The sequence below is a fragment of the Suricata suricatta genome, chromosome 3, assembly GCF_006229205.1.
Source record: "Suricata suricatta isolate VVHF042 chromosome 3, meerkat_22Aug2017_6uvM2_HiC, whole genome shotgun sequence".
Classification (NCBI taxonomy): Eukaryota; Metazoa; Chordata; class Mammalia; order Carnivora; family Herpestidae; genus Suricata; species Suricata suricatta.
The window spans coordinates 133,406,395-133,433,878 of NC_043702.1; the positions used below are offsets into that span (position 1 = coordinate 133,406,395).

A 27,484-nucleotide genomic window follows, 5' to 3' on the forward strand; every position below is an offset into this window, starting at 1 on the left:
ATTTGTAATGCGACCCACTTAAGAGAGTTCTGTGCTGGAGACTCTAAGTGCCTTACCTTATCCCATCTTGCCGGTTCTGATCATTAGTTTCACAGACAATGTCGGGGGCTGCTTTAGATAGCAGGCTCTAAATTCAGTCCCACATCTGCTACTTATCAGCAGAGTAAACTTCAGCCTATTACTGGATTTCTCAGAGCCTCACTCTGTCCTATAACCTGTGAGTAACAATAGTACTGGCTTCATAGGGCTTTTGTAATGACAGAATGAGAAAATTTATGACAAATACTCATCATAGTGCCCCACAGGGAGTAAGTGCTCAACAAATCGTAGCTACTTATATATGCCATAGGCACTATTCTAAGTGCTTCACATATATTCATTTCTGTAATCCTCACAACCTTCCTTTGAGGTCACTACTGTTATTATTATCACCATATTACAGATGTAGAAACCAAGGCCAGAAGGTTTAAGGAAATTTCCCAAATCCAAAGAGTTGGCCAGTTATATATCAGTTAGATGTTGCTGCATAACAAACCATTCCAAAACTCTGTGGCTTGAAATTAGAAGCTTGTGTTATTGCTCAGGAGTTGGTGGGTCAGCTAGGCACTTGTGTTTGTCTGGGCCAGGCTCGGCTCATATCAGCTAGGATTGTTCTTGCGTCTGTGATCCGCTGGTGGTCTGGCAAGAGTTGGATGGTATAGGATGGCCTTAGTCATATATCTAAGAATTGGCTGGTTGTTTCCTTGGGCAATGGTATTGTCTTGGCCTTGTGTCTCTCTTACCACCCAGCAGGCTAGTTCAGGCTTCTTCATATAGTGGCAGGGTCCTGAGGGAGTGAAAACATGCTTAGGTTTGAAACTGGTGCACTGTTACTTTTGCCACATTCTACTGGGCCAACCAAATCACTGGGCCCAGATTCAAAGAGGGGAGTAATGAGAGCACTTCATGAGAATTCAAGTATGAAGTTCAACTGTAAAGGGCATGGGTAAAGGGATGATTGAAAAAAAATGTGGCTCTTGTTTCTTGCAATTATTCTATTATAGTGGTAGAGTCTGGTTTCAGAGTCCTTGCTCTGAAGCATTTTGGAGCCTTAACATCTGCTAGCAAGAGTCTTGCCATTTCCTGCTCCTATGCACAGAATAACCTGGCAACAGTCTCCATTCAACCGCAAGTGCTAGGGAGTTTCTAGTTATGCTAGCTGTTTCGTTTTGCCCACATCTTGCTACTCCTCTGTTCATTCCTTCAGAACTCTGCTTTACAATCACCTGAGCCATGAGCATTCCTGTTTTTGTTTGTTTTGTTTGCAAATTTTAATTCCTGATTTTAACCACACCTCTACTTTCTCATCTTTTTATTTTGTTCTTAACAGGTTCACAGAATAGGTGAGGTGCATCATCACTACAGTCAAAGGAAAGCAGGGAAACCTCGATTTCATTAGCAAAATTGTGAGGTAGCTGTGAGAACATCAATCATGTATTTGATTCAACTTGACCTCATTGTCTTCTTGCCAAGATCCAAGAAGAAGAGCTTCTGGTAAGTAACATGCAGTTTATTCGCACTTCAGGGTGAATCCTTGCAGCCTTAGGGCTCTTTCTGGTCACAAGAAGGAAAGGGGAAGGACCCTGTGTCCCAATCCTGCATGTCGTATGTGGAAAGGGGAAGCTGAAGGGTTGGAGGGGGACATCCTGATCTGTAGCCTTGGCCTATGTTTCTCTGCATGTCACCAGCCTAGTGACTGGGGTCTGGTCTCTGTGAGCAGACTGAAGTCTCCTCCTGCCAGGATCACTGTCACGCTTACATGTCTCTTGGGCCACCGCCTCTTTGATTCTCTTGGTTCAGGATGGGCAGGAGGTTGTCTCCCCTGCAAAACCGGATAGTCCTTGTGGACAGGAAGATTTCCCACTGCAGCACTGAGGACACAGTGCACATCTCAGTGCCAGGAGAGTGGCGAGTGGCAAGAGTGGCAAGAACCGAACTTTTAAGAAAGGAATTGTAAAAACCATGTTCCACAAGGGAACTGAGACTCGACGTGGTTAAACCATCCACCGCCTGAGGTCACTCCCCTGAACAACCACAGCGATGGCTGAGGAACGAGTCTCCACATGGGTCAACCTGGTGCCCTTCTGAGGAGGCCTCCATGCCTCCGGCAGCGAGAGAGCTGAGCGTGCCCAGATGGGTGCAGGAGCTTGGACTTTGGGTTTATCTAGCTTCTTTGAGCCTCAGGCTCATCATCAACAGGTTTGTTAGGGGTTAATTGGGGTCCTGTCACTTGTGAAGGAAGGGGGAGTGCAGGGCACCTGGCACACAGTTGGTGCTCAATGAATATTCATTTACCACTCATTTCCTTCAGAAAGGTAGGGATTTAGAATAATGTGGTAAAGATGGAGCTGGAAGCAATGGCCTGAAAGCCTAAAGGGCCAAAAGATGAATGAACAGCTGTTTTGGAGGTCACCTCGGCCCTCCGCAGTTAGAGCGGAGCCCCCGCTGTCCTCTAGAGGGCTGTCTGCTCAGGCCCTGAGGTTTATTCTCCGGCTCCTTTCTTGCTGCCTCTCTTAGCTCCGCCCTGTGGCTCAGCGAGGTCCGGCAAGAAGTGCTTTCCTGCAGCCTTTGAAGATTATATTCTCTCAAAGGAAGAGCTGAGGGGCGTCTGAGGTTGGAAGGTAAGACCTCAGAAAGAGGAGAGCTGGGAAAGCTTGAGGAGGAGCTGTTCCCCTTAAGGGATTCCTTGAGCTCCGGGGTCTGGAGGTGGAAGGGGGTGTGGGACTCCGAGGGTGTGGACATTGAGCTTGGAGCCTGCTGGCAGGGGAACCTTGGGTCCCGAGTCCTCCTGGGCTCCAAGGTTTGGCCACAGTCCACAAGTTACTTACTCGAGCTCTCTCTCCTTGACGGGCACCTCTGGTGAGTCGGAGAAAACAAAACCGAAAGCCGGCTGTTGTCTATGACAGCACTTTTGCTGCGGTGCCTCTTTACTCTGATATTTTATTTGGGGTTTCTTTGACTCCCTTACCTCCCCGCTCGTTTATTTCTAGCAGCCCATTTCACACCCGTAGTAACGGGAACCCTGTGTATGAACATTTGTCTCAAAGTTTTCATTGCCAGGGGGCTGTGCTTTCATAGCACGATCGATTAGATCTCTGAGGGAGGGGGCTTTGAGGCCATCAGGGTGGCCAGATCGCTAAAAGGGTTGCTCTGTGGGTTCGTAGCAGGTACAGGTTTACAAATATGCAAGGAACCGTTTGGTGCTGATACCTGAATTGCAGTCCTGTGGCTCACACCTGGCAGAAGGCAGTTGGACTAAGTCACCACCACCAGGTCCCAGGTTTATGTGTTGTGTGTGTGCATGTAAGCGGGGAGACCAGGATTCTTGAATTATTTTTTTTCATAATGGGACATTATTAGTTCTCTCATTTATTGAATGCCTAATATTTGCCATACTCGACATGCATGACTGTATTTACTGTTTCCGCCTTTAGAGGAAACAGAAAATTGAGAATAATCTACAGTTACACAATTAGGAAGTAGATGTCTGAAGTTATACAACCAGCGGGTCAAACTTCAGTCTTGTGAGGTTGGAGCCTAAACTCTTTCTACTTTTCTATATTACTTTGAATAGAAGCACAAAGAAGACATGCCTAGAGCTAGTGAACACGCTGAGAGGGATCAGCCTTCCCATGGTGTAAGAAATGCAAATTGATACAACACAGATTTTTTTCCTCCTATAAGTGAGAGTTCTTTTTTTTTTTTTTTATTTTAAGAGCACATCTACTTCTAGTAAGAGTATGTTTATATGACATTGGAAAACATTTATTAACATAGCTTGGGAGTCTTTAAAACAATCATATCCTTTTGTTGTGGGACAGAGAACTGGTTCCAAACTCAGGTTTGGCTGCTAGCTGCTCAAAAATCAATACTAGAGTGACAAGTGCTAAGAAAGGGAAAGGAAAGGTTGCTTTATTCAGGAAGCTGACAACTTGGGAAGATGGCCGGCTAACGTCTCAAAGACCATCTTCCCCATCCAGGGGAAGCTGGGGAAGGCATTGGGCAAGGGAGGAGGGGGCTGCAGCAGGAGAAGCAGGTGCCCAAGCAGTTAGTCATTGGTCAGTAGGACCCTGAACAGACATGTTGGCGTCAACAGCGGCTGTTTCTTAATATAGTTAGGCCTTATCTTCCAGGAAAGTCTGGTCTTTCACTCTTCAAGGTCAGTGGTCTACACATCTCAAGGAAAATAGATTAATTCTGCTACAGACCAGGGGACTTAGGTCAGCAAACAGTAAGTGCATAGGCTTGAAGCAAATTAACACATAAGACCTGTCGGTGTGCTGATACTCTTTGACTAGGCATTCAGTTCTTTGAAATCTATCATAAGAAATATATTATAAGATTTCTCATGAGAAAACAAGCTTTGGGGGTGCCTGGGTGGCTCAGTCAGTTAGGTGTTCAACTTCAGCTCAGGTCATGATCTCACAGTTTGTGGGTTTGAGCCCCATGTCGGGCTCTGTGTTGACAGCTCAGAGCCTGGACCCTGCTTCGGATTCTGTGTCTCCCTTTCTTCTTCTGCCCCTACCTCACTTGCACTCTCTCCCTCACCTCTCAAAAATAAACAAACATTAAAAAGGAAAGAAAACATGGTTGAAAAAGCCAAATTAACTGCACCATTATTTAGAATTGCTTAAAAAGTCTAATTTTAAAAGTCTTGTTTAAAATTTTTTAAAAAACTTCTCAGTAGTGGTGCCTGGGTTGCTCAGTCAGTTGAGCATCTGGCTTCAGCTCAGGTCATGATCTCGTGGTTCGTGAGTTTGAGCCCCACATTGGGCTCACTGTTGTCAGTGCAGAGTCTGCTTGCAATCCTCTGTCTCCCTTTCTCTCTGCCCCTCCCTTGCTTGCACTCTCAAAAATAAATAATCATATAAAAATCAACAAATACTGCTCAGCAATAGAGAAATGAAGCAACTGTCTGGTGGCATATTGCAAAGGCATTAATTTTTTAAATTTATTTATTTTTGAGAGAGAGAGAGAGAGAGAGAGAGAGAGAGAGAATCCTAAGCAGACTTGATGTTATCAGGTCACAGTCTGAGGCAGGGGCTTGATCTCTTGAACTGTGAGATTATCACCTGGGCTGAAATCAAAAGTTGGATGCTTAACTGACTGAGCCATCCAGGTGCCCCAACCATTAAAAATATTTTCAAAGACTTTGCAGTAACATAGGAAACTATGGTATTAAATTTAAAAAAAGCAGGATACTTATATAACATTCTTACATAGCATGATCTCAACTATTTTTTAAACATTTATAGAAATATACTAAATATTAACAATGGCTATGTCTGGGTGGTGGGACTATAGCATAATAATTTTCTATAGTAAATAGTTCTATATAAATAAGTAGATGTATTTTTAAAAAGTTACTAGTAAAATTAATTTTTCCAATTCAAATGTTTTCTCACTATTCTAAAATTACAAATAGCTCTCTCATCATTAGGTGGAATGTCAGAAGACTGCAGGAGTATTATTTTTCCTCATACTGCTGGTCCATAGCCAGATAATCCCTATTTACCCTGATAGGAGTTCTAAGAGCTCCGTGTCTCTTGGACCGACCAAGAAGGGAAATTTTCATTTTCTCAAAGAAAAGGCACAGAGTTGTAGCCATTGATAATTACCATCATGGAGACCGAGAGCCATAACAGCCTTCAGGAGAGACCCACACCCTCCAGCAAGGAGAGGGCATTGGTGGAGGGCAATCAGTTGATGAAAGCTGTTAAAAAAGAAGACATCAAGCTGGTTCAGCAATTGCTGGAAGGAGGGGCTGATGTCAATTTCCAGGAAAAGGAGTGGGGCTGGTCCCCTTTGCATAACGCAGTACAAAATGGCCAGGAGGACATCGTGGATCTTCTGCTTCATTATGGTGCTAATCCTTGTCTGAGGAAGAAGAATGGGGCCACTCCCTTCATCATCGCTGGGATCGAAGGCAATGTGAAGCTGCTGGAACTTTTACTTTCTAAAGGTGCAGAGGTCAATGAGTGTGATGCTAATGGCTTCACAGCATTCATGGAAGCTGCTGTGAATGGTAAGGTCGAAGCCTTAAGATTCCTGTACAAGAATGGTGCAAAGGTGAATTTGAGTCGAAGGACCAAGGAGGATCAAAAGAAGCTTGGAAAAGGAGGGGCCACAGCTCTAATGGATGCTGCTGAAAATGGACATGTAGATGCCCTGAAGATCCTCCTTGATGAGATGGGGGCAGATGTCAAATCCCAGGACAATATGGGCAGAAATGCTTTGATCTATGCACTTAGGCACTCTGATGATAGAAACGTGGAGGTCATCACTCGCCTTCTGCTGGACCATGGGGCTGAGGTCAACGTGAGGGGGGAAAAAGGGAAGACACCCCTGATCCTGGCAGTGGAAAAGAAGCACTTGGGTTTGGTGCAGATGCTTCTGGAACAAGAACATATAGAGATTAATGACACAGACAGTGAGGGCAGTACAGCACTTCTGTTGGCTGTCCAACTCAAACTGAAAGGAATTGCTCAACTGTTATGCGAGAAGGGAGCCAGCACAGACTGTGGAGATCTTGTTATGATAGCGAGGCGCAACTATGACAGTTCTCTTGCGAAGTTTCTTCTCCTTCATGGGGCCAGAGAAGATTTTCACTCTCCTGCTGAAGACTGGAAGCCTCAAAGCTCACGTTGGAGGGAGGCCTTGGAACATCTCCATAGAATATACCGCCCTATGATTGGCAAACTCAAGATCTTTATCGACGAGGAATATAAAATTGCTGACACATCTGAAGGGGGCATCTACCTGGGGTTCTATGAAGGGCAAGAGGTCGCTGTGAAACGCTTCTGTGAAGGCAGCACCCATGGACACAAGGAGGTCTCCTGCCTGCAGAGCAGCAGAGCAAACAGTGACTTGGTGACGTTCTACGGGAGTGAGAGCCACAAGGACTGTCTGTATGTGTGCCTTGCCCTCTGTGAGCAGACCCTGGAGGAACACTTGGATAAGCACAGAGGGGAGGCTGGGGACAATGAGGAAGACGAGTTTGCCCGGAAAGTCCTTTCCACTGTATTTAAGGCTGTGGAAGAGCTGCATCTCCTGTGTGGATACACTCATCAGGATCTGCACCCTGGAAACATCTTAATAGGTGAGTCCCTAGTCTTCTCTTAAAAACTGTGAGGTCTTTATTTACAAAAGAAAGGATTTTCACTACAGGTAGGAAAAGAGTAGTAAATGTGCACTATTCTGTTTGAGGATTAGTGAAACTGATTTTATAATTACAGTGCAGTCTCTCCTGCTATGAGGTGTAACCACATCCCTGATGCCAATGGAATACCAGGCTCACCTTATATTTCCATCGGCAAATGCAAGTATGAAATGTGTCTTGGATGGAGTCAGCTCCAGAAATTTCAATTCCTCAAGTAGCCTGCAAGTCAGAGAATCCCAAAGTCATATTCCTTCAGACAAGATGGTAGTCACTGTAAAACTGAATGGCAAAACTGAGGTCAAAATTGGGCATGCCAGGATAAGATGCAATACAGTGAAAACAGACTCCAAGTAGGCAGAATGAGGCATTGGTTCGTCACTGGCTCAAACCAAGTAACATAACATAACATAACATAACATAACATAACATAACATAACATAACAGAAGCGGAGCTGAGTGTAAAGTCCCAGGAGACAATGTGGTGCTCTAGAAAGAGTCTTGGCTTGAGACAGGTTTAGGGAGGCTGCAGCCCAGCCTTGCCACTTGGTAGCTTTGCAACGTCAAAGTCACTTGATTCTGTGAGCCTTAATTTCCTCATCTAAGACTGATAATACCACTTTCATAAGGTGGTTATGAGGTCTAAGTGCAGTATGGTACTTGTGTTAAAGCTGCTCAACCAAGGCCAAGTACTTGTCTAGAGGGCTAAGCAGAAACAGATACCTAATCTACAGACATGCACTGAGATTTAAGCTAGGTGTGTAGGAGAATAAGACAAAAGGAGGGTTCAGGGAGCAAGACAAAAAGGCAGACAACAGGGGCGCCTGGGTGGCTCAGTCTATTAAATGTCTGCCTTCGGCTCAGTCATGATCTCACAGTTTGTGAGTTTGAGCCCCGCATCAGGCTCTGTGCTGACAGCTCAGAGCCTGGAGCCTGCTTCGGATTCTGTGTCTCCCTCTCTCTCTGCCCCTCTCCTGCTGTCTCTTCTCTCTCTCTCTCTCTCTCTCTCTCTCTCTCTCTCAAAAATAAATAAACATTTAAAAATTAAAATGAAAGGCAGAGAACAGTATTTAAGGTCCTGAACAAGACCTGGAAAGAAGTAAGTATACCTAAAACCACAACTGGAATCTGGTGTTTAGTTTGAGGCCACTAGGGGCGTTCCTTCCTGGTGTAAGGCAGCTTTGCTGGGCAGACTTACAGAGGCCAGAAATATGTGCAGCTCTGCCAAGTGAAGCAGAGTCATCAAGATTCAGCCAAGGGCAGGGTCCTTCCTACTTCTAAAAGTCTATCTTGATACAAAAGGGTCATATATCACGTTCTAAAGAAAAACTACCTGGCACCACCTCTTCTATTCTTAAGCTTGAACCATAAAGAACAGACTATACTCCTGCCTCAAGGTGGTGAACCTAACATATACTAGAGACTATTCTTTGTATTAAATCCCTAACATGATAGGGAAAGATTGTTAAATGAATTCGTAGCTGAGATCACAACAACAGAAGAAGTTTTACAGGACAAAATCTTTGAAGAAACATTAAGAGACTGAACATGTTGGATGGGATTAAAAAAGGACACAGGAGCCAGGATAAATGCAGGAAGCCACAACTGATATTACTCATAGAAATGGGAACAGGGCAAAGAATCACCACTCAACAGTAATGGAAGCTGGAGGCACGAGAGGACAAAGGACCAAGTAACAGGCAGATGCTGCATGAATAGAAAATAGGAAAATCAAACCCTGTGCATCCTCTCTTCCCCACAGTCCAAGCATCCGTGACACACCTGTCTGCAGACAGAATTACTGCTCGAGGCACTGGGTGGTTGATCTCAAGAGAAACAGAGCAATTAAACCCACAAAATTTCTGCAAGCACCCTACTAAGTGACATGTCCTTTTTACCCCTACATTTCACTGAATAGAATATAAAGCAGTTCTGACAACTGCCTCCAACTCCCCTATGTTGGGATGGCATTAGCAGAAACAACTCACAGGACATCAGGGATTCTCAACTGCAAAGGGAGGCGTGTAGTAAAAAATCACTTAAGGCACTTATAAAGTACTGATCATAAAAGAGATGCATGAAATAGAAGAATTTACACTCAAAGAAACAAAGCCAATTGAATGTATTAGTTTCCTATGACTGCTGAAACAAATGACCACAAACTTGGTGTCTTAATGCCTCGATGACTCAGTCAGTTAAGCATATGACTTGGACTCACATGATCTCAAGGCTTGTGAGTTCAAGCCCTGCACTGGGCTCAGAGCCTGGAGCCTGCTTCCGAGTTGGTCTCTATCTCTCTCTGTCCCTCCCCTGCTTGTGCTCTGTCTCTTTCTCTGAAAAGTAAATAAATATTAAACATTTTTTAAACAATAGAAACCTATTCTCCCACAGTTCTGGAGGTGAGAAGTCAGTTCCACTGGCCCCAAATCAGGTGTCAGCAAGGCGAAATTCCCTCTGTAGGCTGTAAGGGAGACTCTCTCCTTGCTTCTTCCTCTTGGCTGCTGATTTTCCTTGGCTTGTGGCATCACACCAATCTCTGCCTCTGGAGTAATATTGCTTTCTCTTCTGTTGTCAGATCTCCCTTCGCCTCCACAGAGGATAGATATTAAAAATTCTCACCACATAAGGATATATGTGATTATACTTAGGACTCACCCTGCTCACCCAGGGTGATTCCTCCTATTTCAAGATTCTTAATTACATCTGCAAAGTCCTTTTTTTTTTTTTTACTATACAAATAATATTCACAGATTCCATGGATTAGGACATAGGTATTTACTTAGCTTACCATTTTGAATAACCATAGTACAATTTTAAGTATAGTTAATAAAACCAGAGAACAAAGATAGATCATTTCATCCAAGAAGCAAGAATAACCATTGTGAAAAGAACCAAATAGAGAATTTGAAATTTGAAAGTATAATTGTTGGGGTGCTTGGGTGGCTCAGTTGGTTAAGTGTCCAACTTCAGCTCAGGTCATGATCTTGCAGTTCATGGGTTCGAACCCTGCATTGGGCTCTGTGCTGCCAGCTCGGAGCCTGGAGCCTACTTTGGATTCTGTGTCTCCCTCTCTCTCTGCCCTTACCATGCTAGTGTTCTGTCTCTCTCTGTCTCTCAAAAATGAATAAAAACATTAACATTTTAAAAAAATATATAATTGCTTAAAATGTTAAAGCTCTGGGCACCTGGGTGGCTCAGTCGGTTGAGTGTGTCTGATTTCGGCTCAGGTCCTGATTTCACTATCTATGAGTTTGAGCCCCACATCGGGCTCTGTGCCAACAGCTCAGAGTGTGGAGCCTGCTTCAGATTCTGTGTCTCCCTCTCTCTCTGCCCCTTTTCAACTCATGCTCCCTCTGTCTCAAAAATAAAAACATAATAAAATAAAAATTTTAAACTCAAGACCGTATTGAAGGTTAAATGAGTGAGCTAGAAGGTTTGCCCAAGAAATTGTCCTAGGAAATAATAGAAAAGCATAAAGGGATGGAAAGGGGGAATGTTTAAGAAGTCAGGAATTAGATCCAGAGGTTCTAATAGGCATTCCAGAGGGAAGAAGAGAGTGAGAGAGATTAAAACAGTATTTGAAAAAAATATATATGAGAATGTCCCAGTACTAAAATAGATGTAGTTCTCTTATTGAAAAGACTCACTGAGAGCTGAGGATAAGTAAGGGGAGAAAAAAAAAACCCCACTGAGCCACATCTTAAAGGAATTTCAAAGCATCAAGGGAAAAGAAAAAATCTCAAAACCTCCCAAGAGAAAAAAATTCCTACTTAGAAACCAAAATCGGATTGGTAAGGGACTCCTCTTATCAGCAACCCGAATGTCAAAGGAAAGCATGATGAGCAAGAGCCTATCTAACGGCTAAATGTTAGTGTTACCCCAGAATTCATATGTTGAAACATTAATCTCCGTGTGAGAGCATTTGGAGGCGACACCTTCTGAAGAATATTGGATCATGAGGGTGGAGCCTTCATGAATGACATTAGTGTCTTTTTTTTCCCCACGATTAGAAGAAAATTTTTTATATTTTCTAGCTTTATTAAGATAAAGTTGACATGTAACATCGTGTGAGTCTAATGTTATGATATAAAATACACATATATTGCAAGATGCTAACACATCACCTCACAGAGTTACCATTGTGTGTATGTGTGGTAAGAAGTTTTAACATCTACTCTCAGCAACTTCAAGTATATAATACAGTATTGTTAACCGTAGTCACCATGCTGGACATGGCATCCCCAGAATTTATTCATCTTGTAACTGGGAGTTTGTACACTTTGACTGCCTTTAAATTTTTTTTAATGTTTTTTATTTATTTTTGGGAGACAGAGAGAGACAGCGCAGGCAGGGGAGGGGCAGAGAGAGAGGGAGACACAGAATCTGAAGCAGACTGGTAACCACAAATCTACTCTCTGCTTCTATGAGTTCCATGTTTTTTATGATCTAAAAAAATTCTTTTTAATGTTTGTTTATTTGTAAGAGAGAGAGAGAGAGAGAGAAAGAGAGAGAGAGACAGAGCTTGAGCAGGGGAGGGTCAGAGAGAGAGGGAGACACAGAATCTGAAGCAGACTTCAACCTCTGAGCTGTCATCACAGAGCCCAACACAGGCCCTGAACTCACAAACCATGAGATTAGGACCTGAACCAAAGTCAAATGCTTAACCAACTGAGCCATGCAGGTGCCCCTCAGGTTTTTTTAGATTCCACATATAAGTGAGATCATATAGCATTTGTGTTTCTTTGCCTGACTTATTAAATTTAGCATAATGCCTTCAGAGTTCATCCATGTTGTCATAACTGGCAGGATCTCCGTGTTTTTAATGGCTGCATAATGTTCTGCTGTGTGTGTGTGTGTGTGTGTGTGTGTACACCACTTATTTATCCCTTTATCTGTCAACAGACACATCCTGTTTTTATGTTGGCGAATATAAATAATGGTGCCATGAACCTGGAGATGCAAATATCTCTTCAAGATACTTCCTTCAAATATACTTTTCTATTTTATCCATTTTTGATTTTTTGAGAAACCTTCATGATGTTTTCTATACAGGCTGTACCAATTTACATTCCCACCAACAACATACAAGTGTTCCTTTTCCTCCACATCCTCACCAATACTTCTTATCTGTCTTTTTGATAATTATTCTAACAGATGCGTGGAATGGTATTACATTATAGGTTTGGTATGTATTTCACTGATAATTACTGATATTGAGCAATTTTTCATGTATCTGTTGGCTCTTGTAATGTCTTGTTTGGAAAAAAATGTCTATTCAGGTTTTTTGTCCATTTTTTAATCAGAACATTTGATTTTTGCTATTGAATTGCATGAATTTCATATATATTCACTCCAAATCAGATATATAATTTGCAAATATTTTTTTATTCTATACATTCCCTTTTCATTTTATTGATGGTTTCTTTCACTCTGCAGAAGCTTTTAGTTTGATGTAATCCCCATGTTCATTTTTGCTTTTTGTTGCCTGTGCTTTTGGTGTCGTATCTAAAATATCACTGCCTGGACCAATATCAAGGAGCTTTTTCTCTATGTTTTCTTCTAGGAGTTATATGGTTTTAGGTCACACATTTAAGTATTAATCCATTTCAAATTAGTTTTTTAAGTGGTTTAAGGTAGGGGTCCACTTTCATTCTTTTGCATATAACTATCTGGTTTATCCAACATCATTCTTGGCTCCCTTGTCAAATGTTAGTTGACTGCATATGTGTGGGTGTATTGTGGGATTCTTGATTCTGTTTCATTGATCTATGTGTCTGGTTTTATACCAGTGCTACATTGATTTGATTATTAGAGCTTTGTAATATAGTTTAAAACCAGGAAGTATGGTGCCTCTAGATTTATTCTTTCTCAAAATTGCTTTGGATGCATTAAGGCTCTTATAAGAAGAGGTCATAGAGGGACACCTCAATAGCTCAGTTGGTTGAGCCTCTGACTCTTGATATCCACTAAGGTCATGAGCTCATGGTTTGTGAGATCAAGCCCTGTGTCAGGCTCTGCGCTGACAGCATGGAGTCTGCTTGAGATTCTCTCTCTCCCTCTTTCTCTGCCCCTCCCCCACTTGCACTCACTCTCTCTCAAAATAAACAAATAAACAAACAAACCAATAAATAAACATAAGAAAACAAGAGGTCATAGAGCTAGCTAGCTGTCTTTCCACCACATGAGAATATAGCAAGAAGATGGGTGTCTATAAACCAGTAAGAAGGTTCTCACCATGAACCCAATCCTGCTGACACCCTGATCTTAGGGTTCTAATATTCAAAAACGTGAGAAATAGATTTCTGTTGTTTAAGCCACCCAGTCTATTGTGATTTGTCATAGCATCCAGGACTGATTGAGACAACAGTCACATTATTATTGTTCACACATGATTCAAAATAAATACATATTTTTGATTGAAGTATTATTAACACACAGTGTTTTATTAGTTTCAGATGTATAATATGATTCAACAATTCTATACATTATCCACTGCTCATCACAATAAGCACACTTTAATCCCCTTAATGTATTTCACCCATCCCCTTCGACTTCCCCTCTGGAAACCACCAGTTTGTTCTCTGTATTTGAGTCTGTTTTTTTGTTCATCCCTTTTTTTTCTTTGTTCTTTTGTTTCTTAAATTCCATACATGAGTGAAATCCTATGGTGTTCAGATTTCTGTGACTTATTTCACTTAGTATTGTAGCCTCTTGGATCATCCATACTGTCACAAATGGCAAGATTTCATTCTTTTTGATTGCTGACACTTGGGCTGTTTCCATATCTTGGAAATAAGGCTGCAGTAAATGTAGGGGTGCATATAACTTTTCAAACTATGTTTTGTTTTCTTTGGTGAATTCTCAGTAGTGGAATTACTGGATCATATCATATCTATTTTTAATTTTTTGAGGAACCTCCATATTGTTTTCCACATCTGCTATACTAATTTACATTCTTACCAACAGTGCACACTTTTTCTCCACATTTTTACCAACACCTATTTTTTTGTCTTTTTGATTGTAGCCACTTTTACAGGTATAAGGTATATCTCATTACGGTTTTGATTTGCACTTCCCTGATAAAGAGTGATGTTGAGAATCTTTCTATGTGTCTGCTGGCCGTTTGTATGTCTTCTTTGGAAAAAGTTTCTATTCAGGTCCTTTGCCCATTTTTAATTGAAATTTCTTTTGGTGTTGAGTTACATACATTCTTTATACATTTTTGGCATTAACCCCTTATTAGATATCTCATCTGCAAATATCTTCTCCCATTGAGTAGGTTGCCTTGTTGTTTGGCTGATGGTTTCCTTCACTGCATAGAAGCCTTTTAGTTCAGTGTAGTCCCAATAGTTTATTTTGCTTTTGTTTTCCTTTCCTGAGGAGAACATCTAGAAAAATATTTCTATGGCCAATGCCAAAGAAATTACTGCCTATGTTTTTTTCCCTCCAGAATTTAATGGTATCAGCTCTCACATTTAGGTCTTTAATCCATTTTGAGTTTATTTTTGTGTATGGTGTAAAAAAGTGGTCCATTTTAATTCTCTTGCATGTAGCTGTCCAGTTTTCCTAACACTATTTGTTGAAATAAATTTTTTTACACATTCAAGGATCCAGGAAAACTTTCTACCCACAGGCTCTACAGGAAGGATCTGCTAGAGGATATGCATAAGGAAGGAGATATAGTCTGGGAGAAAAGAGTAACTTACAAGAAGCAAAGAATAAACAAAGAAAGAATTCATTGTTTATGTAAATGATATGCATTGGTTGTTTTTTTAAGAATTAAAAATATATTAATCTTAGATGATATCACTGTGGTGGGAGTGAAGGATGAAGAGGTTCTTGATTCGTTCATTGCCAGCAGGGCGGGGTGGGCAGATTTTGTCCTGACTCTGCCCATCAACTGTTAACAGTCTGTGATGATATAAGTACAGAAACTGTCAGAGTTTAAAATTTTGATAGCACTTTAACAATGTCTATTGAATCTAAAAATAAAAAAACTGGGGCTTGTTAAAAAAATCAAGTGTTAGGCAGAGATGTGAAGTGTTCATCAGGCACTTGCCAATTTAAGTAGCAGAACTCAACTCCAAATGGCTTAAACAGTGAGGGGAATTTATTAGTTCGACTAGCTGAAAACAGTCCCTGGTTATGATCTGCACCCCATCTGCCCCTTCAACCTAGATTCCAACTAACTGTGTCCTTCCTCTCCAGGAACTTGGCCTGCTTTCTGTCAGAGTGGAATTCTTCAGGTTCCCTTCTGCCTTGGGAACTCCTATCTGGAATTCTCTCTTCCCTGCTCTACTCACCCAGTTGAATTCTACTAATCTTCTCCACCTAAGTGTCCTTCCTTTTTTTCATCTTAATTTTATTTATTTTGAGAGAGAGGGAGAATGTGTGCAAGCAGGGGAGGGGCAGAAAGAGAGGGAGAGATAGAATCCCACTCATGCTGACAGCATGAGCTTGATGTGGGGCTCAAACTCACTAACCGTGAGATCATGACTAGAGCTGAAATCAAGAGTCGGATGCTCAACGAACTGAGCCACTCAGGTGCTGTAAGTGTCCTTCCTTAAGGAAGACTTCTTTCCCACATACAGTCATGTGGCTTTTGTTATACATCTTCAGAGAATCCTGCACTTTTGGCTAGCACTTTTAAAGTTGTAATTAGCTCTATGTTTACTTGTGCGATTATTCACTCAGTATCTCCTTGTTCAGAGAATCTGAACTCTGTAGGGCCTGTGGTGTGTTCACTTCCACTGTCATATTTCCCCTCACTAGATCCTTGTTGAATAATTTAATGGATTCATTTTTGTTAGACTGTGGGTTTCCATGCAACTTTGACATTTAAGTTCGGAATAAAAGGGGTTCGAGAGGCACACAATTCTGCTGACCTTCATCTAATCTGGAGTTTCCCAGTTTTCTTTCTTTGACTCCTTCAAGCCAGAAGCAGGAGCCACTTCTTCAAAGACAGATCACTGACTTGCTCTCCTCTCATATTGTTCTGGACCTCTCTCATCCATGCATCCCTCTTTCTGAGGACTCACTGGCTTCTTTCCAGGGAGAAGGATTCTGAAGAGAGGAAGGAGGCAGTGACTCATAACAAGCACATGGCTAATCCATGATAACTGAGGGCAGTGTCATAGTGGGCTGTGGTCGGTGGGCTCGATATAGTGGAGTGCTGTGCTAATCTGGTCTTGGATTTGGAATCTTGTTGGTTAGCCGTTAGGTAGCCTTAGGAAGTCAATATATCTACTGCCAACAGTTCCTTTATAAACCTGTGCTCTTTGCCCACAGGAATTGCCTGAATGAGGAGATAGTTAAATTTATCCTCATCTTTCTTCACCCCTAGGACTGGAAAAAATATAAAATTTAAATCCTGCCCTTGGCAGATACCTAACAAGTCAAATGACATGGTGTACAAGGCTCTTTTGAGGAATAAATAACCATGCAGATATAAGCTTTATTATTGCTTTCTTTAGCAATCGTAGTGCATTGTGGTACATAATTATTTAAGTTAGTTAGGACAGGAAGAGAGAGGATTTTCATTGCATCTCTACAAATTATCCCCTAGATTCCAAGAATGCTGTTTGCCTGGCAGATTTTGATAAAAGCATCAAGTGGACTGGAGAGCCAAAGGAAATCAAGACAGATCTAGAGGTAATTTCTACAACTGGTTTTCTTTTCCATCTTTCTTTTCACCTTCCTTATTTGTTTTGTTCATTCCCTTATTTCCTATGGCCAATTAAAGGTCATCATTTCTATTTTAACTAACCTTCACGGCATTTTCCCAGAGCTCACTGCCATCAGTCCCATGCAGACAGTGGCATTTCTCTGGGTTGGTGTGGAGTTGGTTGTTGCTGTGGCTCCTTTCTGTATCTCTTTGGACTTCTCTCTTCCTCCACCAGCTAGATGGTAAATAAATTGAACATGCCACATCTCTTCTAAAATTACCTCCAGGAAGAATCTCCAAATTACCAGAATTCTTGCAGGAGGTATTTTCTGTCTAAAGACAGAACAGATGAGATTTCTTTTTCCATTCCATTCAAACTTGGAAATTAAACTCCTGGGAAGGCCAAATACTATAGCCCTCTGAAACATAAGGGAGGGATGGGTTTGATCTTCATCTTGAAAGAGATTCATCTTGGCCAAAAGGGTTAAGACCCTGAAAGAGCTGTTTCTCCTGGGAGGACACAGGGCAGAAACAGAGCCTGATCTCTGCAGAGCAAAGCTTCAGCTCACAGATTGATTCTGACCCTGTCAGGGCAGCTTTGTCCTGGGGAATTCTCCAAGGGGCTGAACTTTCAATGCCAGGAGCAAGAGCTCTCCATCCATGTCTGGCCTTCGCTGTTAAAAGGCTCAAGAAGATACAACAGAGTACTACATGGCAATGACAAAGAATGAAACCTGGCCATTCATGGCAACATGGATGGAACTTGATGGTGTTATGCTAAGTGACATAACTCAGGCAGAGAAGGACAGATACCATATGTTTTCACTCATACGTCTAACAGGAGAAACCCAACAGAGGACTATGGGGAGAGGAAGGGGGGAAAAAGTTAGGAAGAGGGAGTGAGGCAAATCATGAGGGACCCTTGAATACTGAAAAAAACTGAGGGCTGAAGGGGGAGGGGGAAAGGGGAAGAAGGTTGATGGTCATGGAGGAGGGCACTTATGGGGAAGAGCACTGGGTGTTATATGGAAACTAACTTGACAATAAACGATATATAAAAAAAAAAGGCTCTAGATTTTAACTCCTTCCCTGACTGGTGTCTTGCCTGCTGCAGGAAGTTCCTATGCTGACCTCCTTCTTGGCCTTTCCTCCTGCCATGGTCCAACTCCTGGGGCTATCACCGTGTCCCACTGGACCTGGACTGGCTCATTTTTCTGCTGCTTGACATAGTCCCAACCCAAAGTCCAAGTTCCCAGCCAGATTCCTGCCATTTCCCTTGTTTAAAACATTTTTCCTCTTCCCTGTTTATTTATATGCTATTCATACTTTAAGATCCAGATAATTCCTCTTCCTTTAATCAGTCTGCCCTGACAACTCTGGCCCAAGATTATCTTTTGCTCCTTATAAACCTCAGTTTGGGGACCATATACTGCCTTGAAGTGTTCTCCATGCACTACCTGTGTCTTCTCTCCCTAACAAGCCTATGGACTCCTTGAGATTGCTCCCACTTTCTATGTGGTCATAACCTATATCACAACTGCATACAGAGTGATAATTAATAAACATTAGCTTGATTTATGGGTTTCATGCAGGCCCTTGGACTGCTGGTCCTATATGTGGTAAAAAAGGGAGATCTCCCTTTTGAGACCCTGAAGACTAAAAGTATTGAAGAGGTGATTGAATTTTCTCCAGATGAGGAAACTCGGGACCTCATTCGTCACCTGTTTAACCCTGGAGAAAATATGAAGGAGCATCTGAGTGGCCTGCTGGGTCATCCCTTCTTTTGGAGTTGGCAGAAGTAAGTAAAGCGTGATTGCAAATTACAGGCCTCCAGAAGGGAGACAGTGAGTGTATCAGGAGACTTTACATATCAAATGATAAACATAAGTATATATTTATTTTTCATAAGGAAATGGCTCATGCAGTACTGAGGCTGAGAATTCTCATGATCAGCCTCTGCAAGCTGGAGATTCAGGAAACCTAATAGTGTAGTTGAGTCCAAATCCAAAGGCCTGAGAGTCAGGGGCAATGATGATGGCGATTCTAGTAGGGGTCTGAAGGCCAGAGAGTTAGGAAGGGTGAGAACAAGAGAAAGTTGATGTTCCAGATGAAGCTGTCAGACAAGAAGGGGTGAATTCTAGCTTTTGTTCTATTCAAGGCCCTCAGTAAATTAGATGACATCCATTCACAAGGGAAGGTGATTTGCTTTACAGAGTTCACCAATTCAAATGCTAATCTCATCTGGAAACACCTCACAGATATATCTAGAATAATATTTAATCTGGGCCCCTCATGGCCAGACAAGTTAACACGTAAAATTAACCATCATGGTACGTTGCTGTGGGAAGGAGTCAGGCTGGGGATCAGCAGACCCCAGTTCTCCTCTCAGTTTGACATTTCCTGACTGAGTATCTTTGGAGTAGTGACTTAATCTCTCTGGATTCTGATTTTGTTTTCTAAAGAACAGAAAGGACAGACAGAGAGACAGAGAGAGAGAGAGAGAGAGAGAGAGAGAGAGAGAGAAAGATGCCTGCCTCTTCCATCACACAGAATTTTTGGAGACATGCTTTTACTACTTTTATCAAAAACCAAAATGTAACATTGTTTTCTTTCTGAAAAGAGAAGGCAGAGTGGAATGACCATGATAATTCTGTCATCCTCAGCCGCTATAGGATGCTTAGGGATGTGGGAAATGAATCGGACGTTAAAGTGCAAAAACGTAATAGCAAGATTGTCCAACTACTACAACTTGGAACATCTGAATATTCCAGAAGTTTTGCCCAGTGGACTTCTAAGGTATGAACAGTTTCTATGGTCTGGAAATTATTCTAGAAGTAAGGATCTGTGTAATGTATTATGTTAGTTTTTTTTTTTTAAACTTTTATTATACTGTTGGCCTGATTCAGCCAAGGGGTGGAAGACGTGACTTCCCTGACTTCCTCCCCATCCCAGTCCCCTCTGTCCTGTTGAGTCTCCGCCCCATCTTTCAGAGGCCAGGCCCTCTGGACAGAGAGGCTGTCATCTAGACTGTTCTTCAGGACAGCCTTTCCCAGCCCAGGAGCTGTTTCCTTTCTTGTGGCTCTTTCCTTCCAGCCCTGGTTCTAAGAGATGCCTGGCTAATAATCCTATTACTATTGTGACAAGAACAGCTGATTAAATGGAGTTTAACCCCAAGGAGGTCCTGCACCCTGAGGCTTCTCAGTCCAGGGAGAGATTGGCTGCCTCTGCTGACTGTCCAGCCCAGCTCTGAGGACCCACATACACATCTACATTCTGCCTGAGGAAACACACCATGAAGAAAAGATGATCTTTCAAATTCCTTCTCTTCAGGAGAGGGTCCACCTAACTTGAAATAAATATAGTAAAACATAAAAAGTCAATCATCATCTCGATCTAGTCATTGCTATCAAAACTTTCATTATTATCGAGTGCCATTTACATGCTAGACCCATGTGAGGCCATGGGCATGTATAGCAGAGTACAGCACAGTCCACGGGGGCGCCAAGAGACCCACAGAAACACTGGCTGCGTGATACATGCTGGGCACCCTGGAGACAGTGCAAAGCACTATGGGAGAATCCATAATCCTCAGGTCTTTGACCCAAACCAATAGCTTCCCAATCAGAGTCCTGATCTAGGACTGCTTCTCCCACACTTCTTTGTTTCTGGGTCTTATTGTGGTTTCCTTCCCTTGCTCGCCTCTAGATGACACATTACACTCATAATTGCTGCCTTAGTGTCTATTTTGCCTGCTGCCCTGTAAATTCCAGGGGGGCATAGACTGTCCGTTGTGTCCGTTACTGAATTCCTGGCGTGGAGCAGATGTGCTGCAACTCTTTGCAAAGTGAATGTCTATGAAACCTCAGCTAAAATTTATACTTATAAAAACAGAGAAGTTTGAAGCAAGAGCAAGTGGTAATAACAGATGACAGTTCTGGAGAACTGACTATATGGTGGTTACAGTTCCCAGGGCTTTGTGAGAGTTCCCACAGTTAATCCTTATAACCACCTCTGAGGTGATCTCCTCCATATTGCGGGTGGGCACACTGAGGCACAGGCAAATACTTTTTCCAAAGGCACAGAGCCAGCAACAGAATCTAAAGCTGGGCAGTCTGGCTGCAGAGGCTGTGTGCTAAATCCACTCACTGCACAAAGCTATGATGTCATGAAGTTCACCAGCTCATTTAATTGCTGAGGAAATTGAGATGCAGAGGTATAACCTGAAATAGCCAGACCTGGAAAGGCAGAGATTGGCATTGCTGGGAACAGGTTTTCACCTGTTCTTTTGTTTCCCAGTTCATCAGTTCTTCACCTGAAACTTCATGGACTTATGCTGCATTTTGACTGACTTCAAGTCTTATCTTTTTATTTATTTATTTTTTCAATGTTTGTTTATTTTTGAGAGGGAGAGCACAAGGGGAACAGGGGCAGAGAGAGAGAGAGAGAGAGAGAGAGAGAGGAAGACACAGAATCCGAAGCAGGCTCCAGGCTCTGAGCTGTCAGCACAGAGCCTGATGTGGGGGCTTGTACCCATGAACCACAGGATCATGACCTGAATCAAAGTTGGATGCTTAACTGACTGAGTCACCCCTGTATCCCTCAAGTCTTATCCTTTCTTTTTTTTATTAACCTAGATCTTTATTTTTTTTTAATAATATAGTTTCTCATCAAATTAGTTTTCTTACAACACCCAGTGCTCATCCCAACTAGTGCCCTTCTCAATGCCCATCGCTCACTTTTCCAGTCTTATCTTTTAATTCCCATTTGAGACTTCGACTTCCTGTTGATTTTCATGACTTGCTTATTTTCAGGGTCTTCTACATTCATCTTTGTGTCAGTACCAAGGAGCCAGGTTTTCCAGTGTGTACTCCGGCCTCCTCTCCCCAGTGTGCCCTGCCCTGGCATGCAGTTGCTCAGCCCTTCTCCCAGGTGCTCTGCACGTGGCACATGGGGACTGTCTCAGCATATCTTCATTGGGGTGGTCTAGTCACCCATGACTCTTCTTGAGGGACTGTCTGGCTTCACAATTGTTGGGTGCTGTTCTCTTACCCTAACACTTTGTAAAATGGAGAGCCACCTACAAGGGTGCAAACACACAGAGAAAGGCATGGACATGGGAGGTGCTGCTCTGGGATACTTAGAGGCAAGGAGGAACATGGAAGCTTTGGAAATAGAATTCAAAACAAAATAAAACAAAAACCACCACACTCACTTTGGCAATGGCTACCAGGTCCGATTTTAGTCTCAACAACCCTATTCAAGGGGGAAATGTAATCAGTTAACAACTTGGACAGGTGGCCACCAGGATAAAAATATTGTATAGCCTACTGAGCAGATTTCCTAGGATAGTAGCCAAAGAATTTCTAAACCATGTTTCAATATATTTAACTTCTTATGAAAACAATTCACTTAGAAAATAGAGACCAGAATGTGTAGTTACTTATAATTCCACATCCAGACACAACTGCTGTTAGCATTTTGGTGTATAGTATTTACTTCCATTCTTTTTCTTTCTATTAATTTGCTTTATTAATTAGTGGTAATTTGGGCATATGTTCAAATTCGCATTTTGCGTTTTTGTATTAATAGCACATCAGGGTTTGTTTTGTGTTGCTACTACATTTTTGCATAATATTTTGTTTTTTAGATTGATGGCTATGTTATGCAAGAAATGAATAGCTATTATTATAAAAAATGCAAACGCTATAAGGACACTGTGAGTGATCTGCTAAGGTTTATCCGGAATTTGGGAGAACATATTAATGAAGAAAAAAACAAAACGTAAGTACTATTTCTGTTCCTGTAAGTCATCTATGAAATGAGGATGACTTAAAAATCCAATTGTAGGGCACCTGGGTGGTTCAGTGTTGAGTGTCTGACTTCAGCTCAGGTCATGATCTTGCCGTACATGAGTTTGAGCCCCACACTGGGCTCTGTGCTGACAGCTCAGAGCCTGGAGCCTGTTTCAGATTCTGTGTCTCTTTCTGCCCTTCTCCCACACATTTTCTCTCTCTATCCCTCTCAAAAATAAACAAACACTAAAAAACTTTAAAAATCCAACTCTAAATTTATATCTGCTATTTGTTAGAAGGAAGGAAATTTATTTTGATCAAAGAAAAGTAATTCCTCCCCCTGGAAAAGGCCAACACAAGGGTCTTCCCGTGAATGACATGTGCCCAGCAGGCTCTTTTCCTCCTTTTTAGCTATTGCTGAGATCTTTTGAATAGAATGGTAGTGACTCCCTTTTGGGAAGAAATGCAGGGGCCTGGGCAGCTGGCTAAAGTGAATGTAGTGCTGTAAAAGTCTCATGTTAGTGAAATCAGCTTTTGCTGCCCAAAATGTTAGCTGCAAACTCACAGTAAGCTTGCAGTTTTCAGGGATTTTGGATTTTGGAATTGTAGATAAGGGATTGTGGAACTGTATCATCTCCATGTTATGGAGGATAAAACAGGTTCATAAAACTTAAGTTGCCAATTAGTTGAAGAATTAGATGAATCTTGTTCTGTCAGATTTTGAAGTCCTTACTCACTCTGCTCTAGAAATCAAGGGAGCAAAGAGATCTTTGGGCACAGATGCTATAATGGGGGAAGACAGTTCAGGGGCAACCATGCCAATATATTTATGTTTCATTTCAGGATGAGGTCGAGAATTGGAGAACCTTTCCAATACTTGCAAAAGGAATTTCCTGATCTGGTCATCTATGTCTACACGAAACTACAGAACACAGAATACAGAAAGCATTTTCCCAAAACCCACAATCCAAACAAGTCTTAGTGTGATGGAGGTCATCCCTGAGTGGTGGCTGAGCTTGTAGAGTTCAGGGAGGTACTTATTTAGCTGTGTGATCCTGGGCAAGTCACAACTCTCTGAGTCTCTTAACTCACCTGGTTGTTTGTGAGGATGAGTTAGATAGCGATAGTGTTAGGCTCTGACACACCGCCTGGTCTTCCCCATGTGTTTATAACAAAATAATGTATGAACTCAAACTGCCTTCCTTGTCTTTTTTTACAGGTAAAGTTTAGTAGCAAGGGCTGGGAAGGCATCCTGCTAAGATTTCTCTTGTCTGTTGCGCTCCAGGAATGAGTGCCCACACTTCTAATGCTTGTATGTTTTATGTTGACGGCCTCATTTAATTCTGCCAATGACCTTGCAAGACAGGATTTATCATCTCCACTTAAGAACTGGCAGACCTGAGACTCAGAGAGTTTGAATTACTTGCCCAAGATCATACAACTTGCATAGAGTACTGTATAAATGCATGTTGTGTTATTGTTATCACTTACTTGGGTATTTAGACTTAATCACTAGCCCGGGGATCTTCTGGATGGATCCGCAAAGGAATATGTAAAAGGGACTCCAGGAAGCTCCTTCACTCACTTACTTCACTTATTCATTCATTCAATATTTGTTGAACCTGTAGTATAAGCCTAGGCACTAATTGTATGAATTCCATTCCTTCTAGAACCACCTACAATGGTTTTCCATGACCTCAAGACAGTAGTTCTCAACTGGGGCAGTTTTGCCCCTCAGGGGCTTTTTGGCATTGTCTAGGGATGTTTTTGGTTTTAAATCTGGGAGATAGGGTGTGTTATTGGCATCTGATAGATGGAGGTTAGGGATGATGCCAAATGTTCTATGATGCACAGGATAGCCCACAACATAGAATTATCCAGACTAAAATATCAGTGGTACCAAGACTGAGAAACTCTGCCTTAAGAGATTGGGACATTTTCGAACTGGTTTGGGGACCAGGACCACCTCACAGAGCAGTGACTTGGATTTGTTTTCTTGCTTTTGGATTTGTAGTGAAACAATTCCAGTGTCCCCTAGGAAGTCCCCTGAACACCCCCAATCTCCACACCCCAATCTGAATGCTCTATCTGGGCCCTAGCACCCATACCCAGAGGATGCTTCTCTCCACCTTGATCTTGCTTCTTGCCCACTGGAATATAAGCTTTCAAGGACCATTGATATACATATAATGTTTACTTATTTATTTTGAGAGAGAGAGAGTAAGTGTGAGTAAGTCAGGGGCAGGGAGAGAGGGAAGAAGAATCCCAAGCAAGCTTCATGCTCAGCATGGAGGCTGATGTGGAGCTCGATCCCACAATCATGAGATCATGACCAGAGCTGAAATCAGGTGTTGGACACTTAACTGAGCCACCTAGGCACTCCAATGTATATTTTTTATTTGTATCATTTGTACCTAGTAAAATGTCTGTCACATGGTAACGTTTAATAGTCAGTGAAAAGTGAATGAACCATCTTCATAAATGAATAATAATGTTACCTTACATTTTAATGCTGCTTTATAATTTATAAATTACACCCACATATTTTCCCTTTTAGTTTTCAAATAATCCTGTAAAGTAGGTGTTGTTATCTCCATTTTGCAGATGAGGGTAGAGACATGTTGATTTACTCTAATATATAGCTGGGAAGTATCATTGTCTTGATTTGAACGTATTTTATGGCATTAAGTCTGATGAATTTTCCATTTATCCTCATTCTGATGGTCAAGGTGGAGCCTTGTAATGGGAAGAGTTGAGAAAAAGAAAACAGTATACTGGGTTCTTTCTGAAGAGATGATGACACTAAATGAAGTTAAGAAGGTTGGAAGTCAAACAAAACATAATTGACACTGGTGTCTTCCATTCCTCTCTCCTGGGTCATTCTGTCCTTCCTTAAAAAAAGAAAAAAGAAGTACTGAAAAAAAATTTAAGGCTGTTCTGTAAGATTTTAGGAGCAGCAAGATTGCCTTAGGTTTTAAAATTAAGTTTTAGTTTTCTAATTTGTAGAAAGTATCTGGTTATGTCAATCAAAATGCCCCTTTGTAAAACATATTCAATAAAACTTGGAATGAGCTTATTAAGTCTGTATTTCTCTAAGTGATATTTCCACTATAAAGAGTAGTGATAAGTACAATAGAAAATGCTCAGTAATTCCTGGGTAAGTTTTAAGAAAGGGCATCCTCCTCTTTAATAATGGGGAAAGGAGCCTGTTTTCAGCTCTTCAGTAGTTCTAGAACAATTTGAAGCCTGGGTGTCTGTAGAGAAAGAAGGAAAGAACTGATCAGTTTACCCTCTGCTTTCATTCTCTGAGGGCTTCTGTAGATGCTCTGCAAATATTTCTCATTTGGTCGTCATTATCACAAACATTCCACTGAGTTTGTAGCTTATATGTTAGTTGCTCTGTTAGGCAAGGTGATCCTGTCCCTGGGCTTGTCATACAGAAGTGCCAGTTACATAGAGAAGAGGGAAGGTTGCTCACCTGGAATGGACTGGACAAGCAATACAGGAGAGACAAGTACAGTAAATATAACAGTTATCACTTCTTGATTACCTACTGGTTTCCAGTGCCTAATGCTCTTATACATGACATCCATCAACACCCAGGACAATGCTATGAGATGCAAACATTCCCATTTTACAGAAGAGGCAACTAATGTGCAGAAAGGATTGATATGTTGCCCAAGTTCACAAAGGTGGTAACTGGAAGAGCTGGGATACAAACCCAGGTCTGCAAGTCCATCGGCTGTGGCCTCCCCAGAGAGCCAAAGAGGGTGAGTTTGGGCAGGTTGGATGATCACAGTGGGGCTTACCCATGATCTTCATATCACCAAATCCAATGACATGCTTCTGTATTCATCAGTCTAACGGCTGACCACTCTTTTGCTTTTTCACCTGCCCCCATTAGCATCCTCAGCACCACACTCCCCTACTTTTTCTCCTCCCAGTGGTTGCTCCTCTACAGTGTTCTTTGCCAGCTCCTTCTCTGCTCACCCTCTAAACATGGAGTGTTCCTGCCTTAAGCCTCAGTTAACTTTTTTTCCTCTCTCCTTAGATGATCTCTTCAAATACCATGACTAATATCATCATCATAAATAGGCAGAAGATATCTATGTTTTGCAATTCAGGTTCTACTGATGCATGTTACCATCTTCCACCTAATTGTCCCCATATTACTAGTCTTGTGGGATTCTTTTATCCACCCCCCAACATCCAATCTATTAAAAGTCCAGTTGGTTCTCCTTCTGAAATAAATCCCAAATCTGCTCACAACCTTTTGTTTCCATTGTGTGGGTCAAACCACCATGATTTTTCATTGGAACTAAAACATGAGTCTTATAACTGTCTATCTTACTTGTCCCCTAACAATGCCTCCTCCACAAAATGATCTTGAAGAAAAAAATTGGAAACCAGATCATGTCACTTCCCTGCTTAAAGTCCTCCAATAACTTTTCATTGTAGTTAAGATAAAACCCAAATTGTCACCATCACATACAGAGCCCTAGAACATTGTGCTAATTGCTTTCACTCTCCTCTCTTGCACTGGCTTTATCTCTGTTCCTCAAGAATGCTGAGACCATCATTTCCTCAGAGGCCTTGGATTTTGTGGTCCCTTCTGCCTGGGGTTTTATCCTGCTGATCTTAGCATGATGGTTCCTTTTCATCTACTAGGCCTCAGCTGCTGTCCTTTGATGGGATTTCTTTGCCCAAAGGTGTTCACAACCATCATTATTTTTGAAGACATTATAGGACTAATCACTATCTGAAATTATCAAATGTATTTGTTCACATTAAGCAAAAAACTTCTTCCATATCATGAAGGAAATCAAGAAAAGC

The 27,484-nt window shown here is 41.8% G+C and overlaps 1 protein-coding gene across 7 annotated transcripts; it reads left to right on the plus strand.

Moving 5' to 3' along the window:
- Nucleotides 1-2,553: 2,553 nt before the first annotated feature.
- On the plus strand, nt 2,554-25,731 carry RNASEL (ribonuclease L). Of its 7 annotated transcripts, none has more exons than XM_029935251.1 (8): nt 2,554-2,660; nt 3,204-3,312; nt 5,465-7,138; nt 16,761-16,846; nt 18,452-18,657; nt 19,523-19,655; nt 22,507-22,640; nt 25,381-25,731. In XM_029935251.1, the coding sequence occupies exons 3-8, from the start codon at nt 5,662-5,664 to the stop codon at nt 25,496-25,498; spliced, it is 2,154 nt and encodes a 717-aa protein (XP_029791111.1). In that variant the 5' UTR covers nt 2,554-2,660; nt 3,204-3,312; nt 5,465-5,661; the 3' UTR covers nt 25,499-25,731. The 7 variants fall into 7 exon arrangements, with proteins under 7 accessions (XP_029791111.1, XP_029791109.1, XP_029791106.1 ...); XM_029935249.1 differs by lacking the exon at nt 25,381-25,731 and adding an exon at nt 23,495-24,912 and having other exon boundaries at nt 3,204-3,319; nt 5,480-7,138; XM_029935246.1 differs by lacking the exon at nt 25,381-25,731 and adding an exon at nt 23,495-24,912.
- The last annotated feature ends 1,753 nt before the right edge of the window (nt 25,732-27,484 follow it).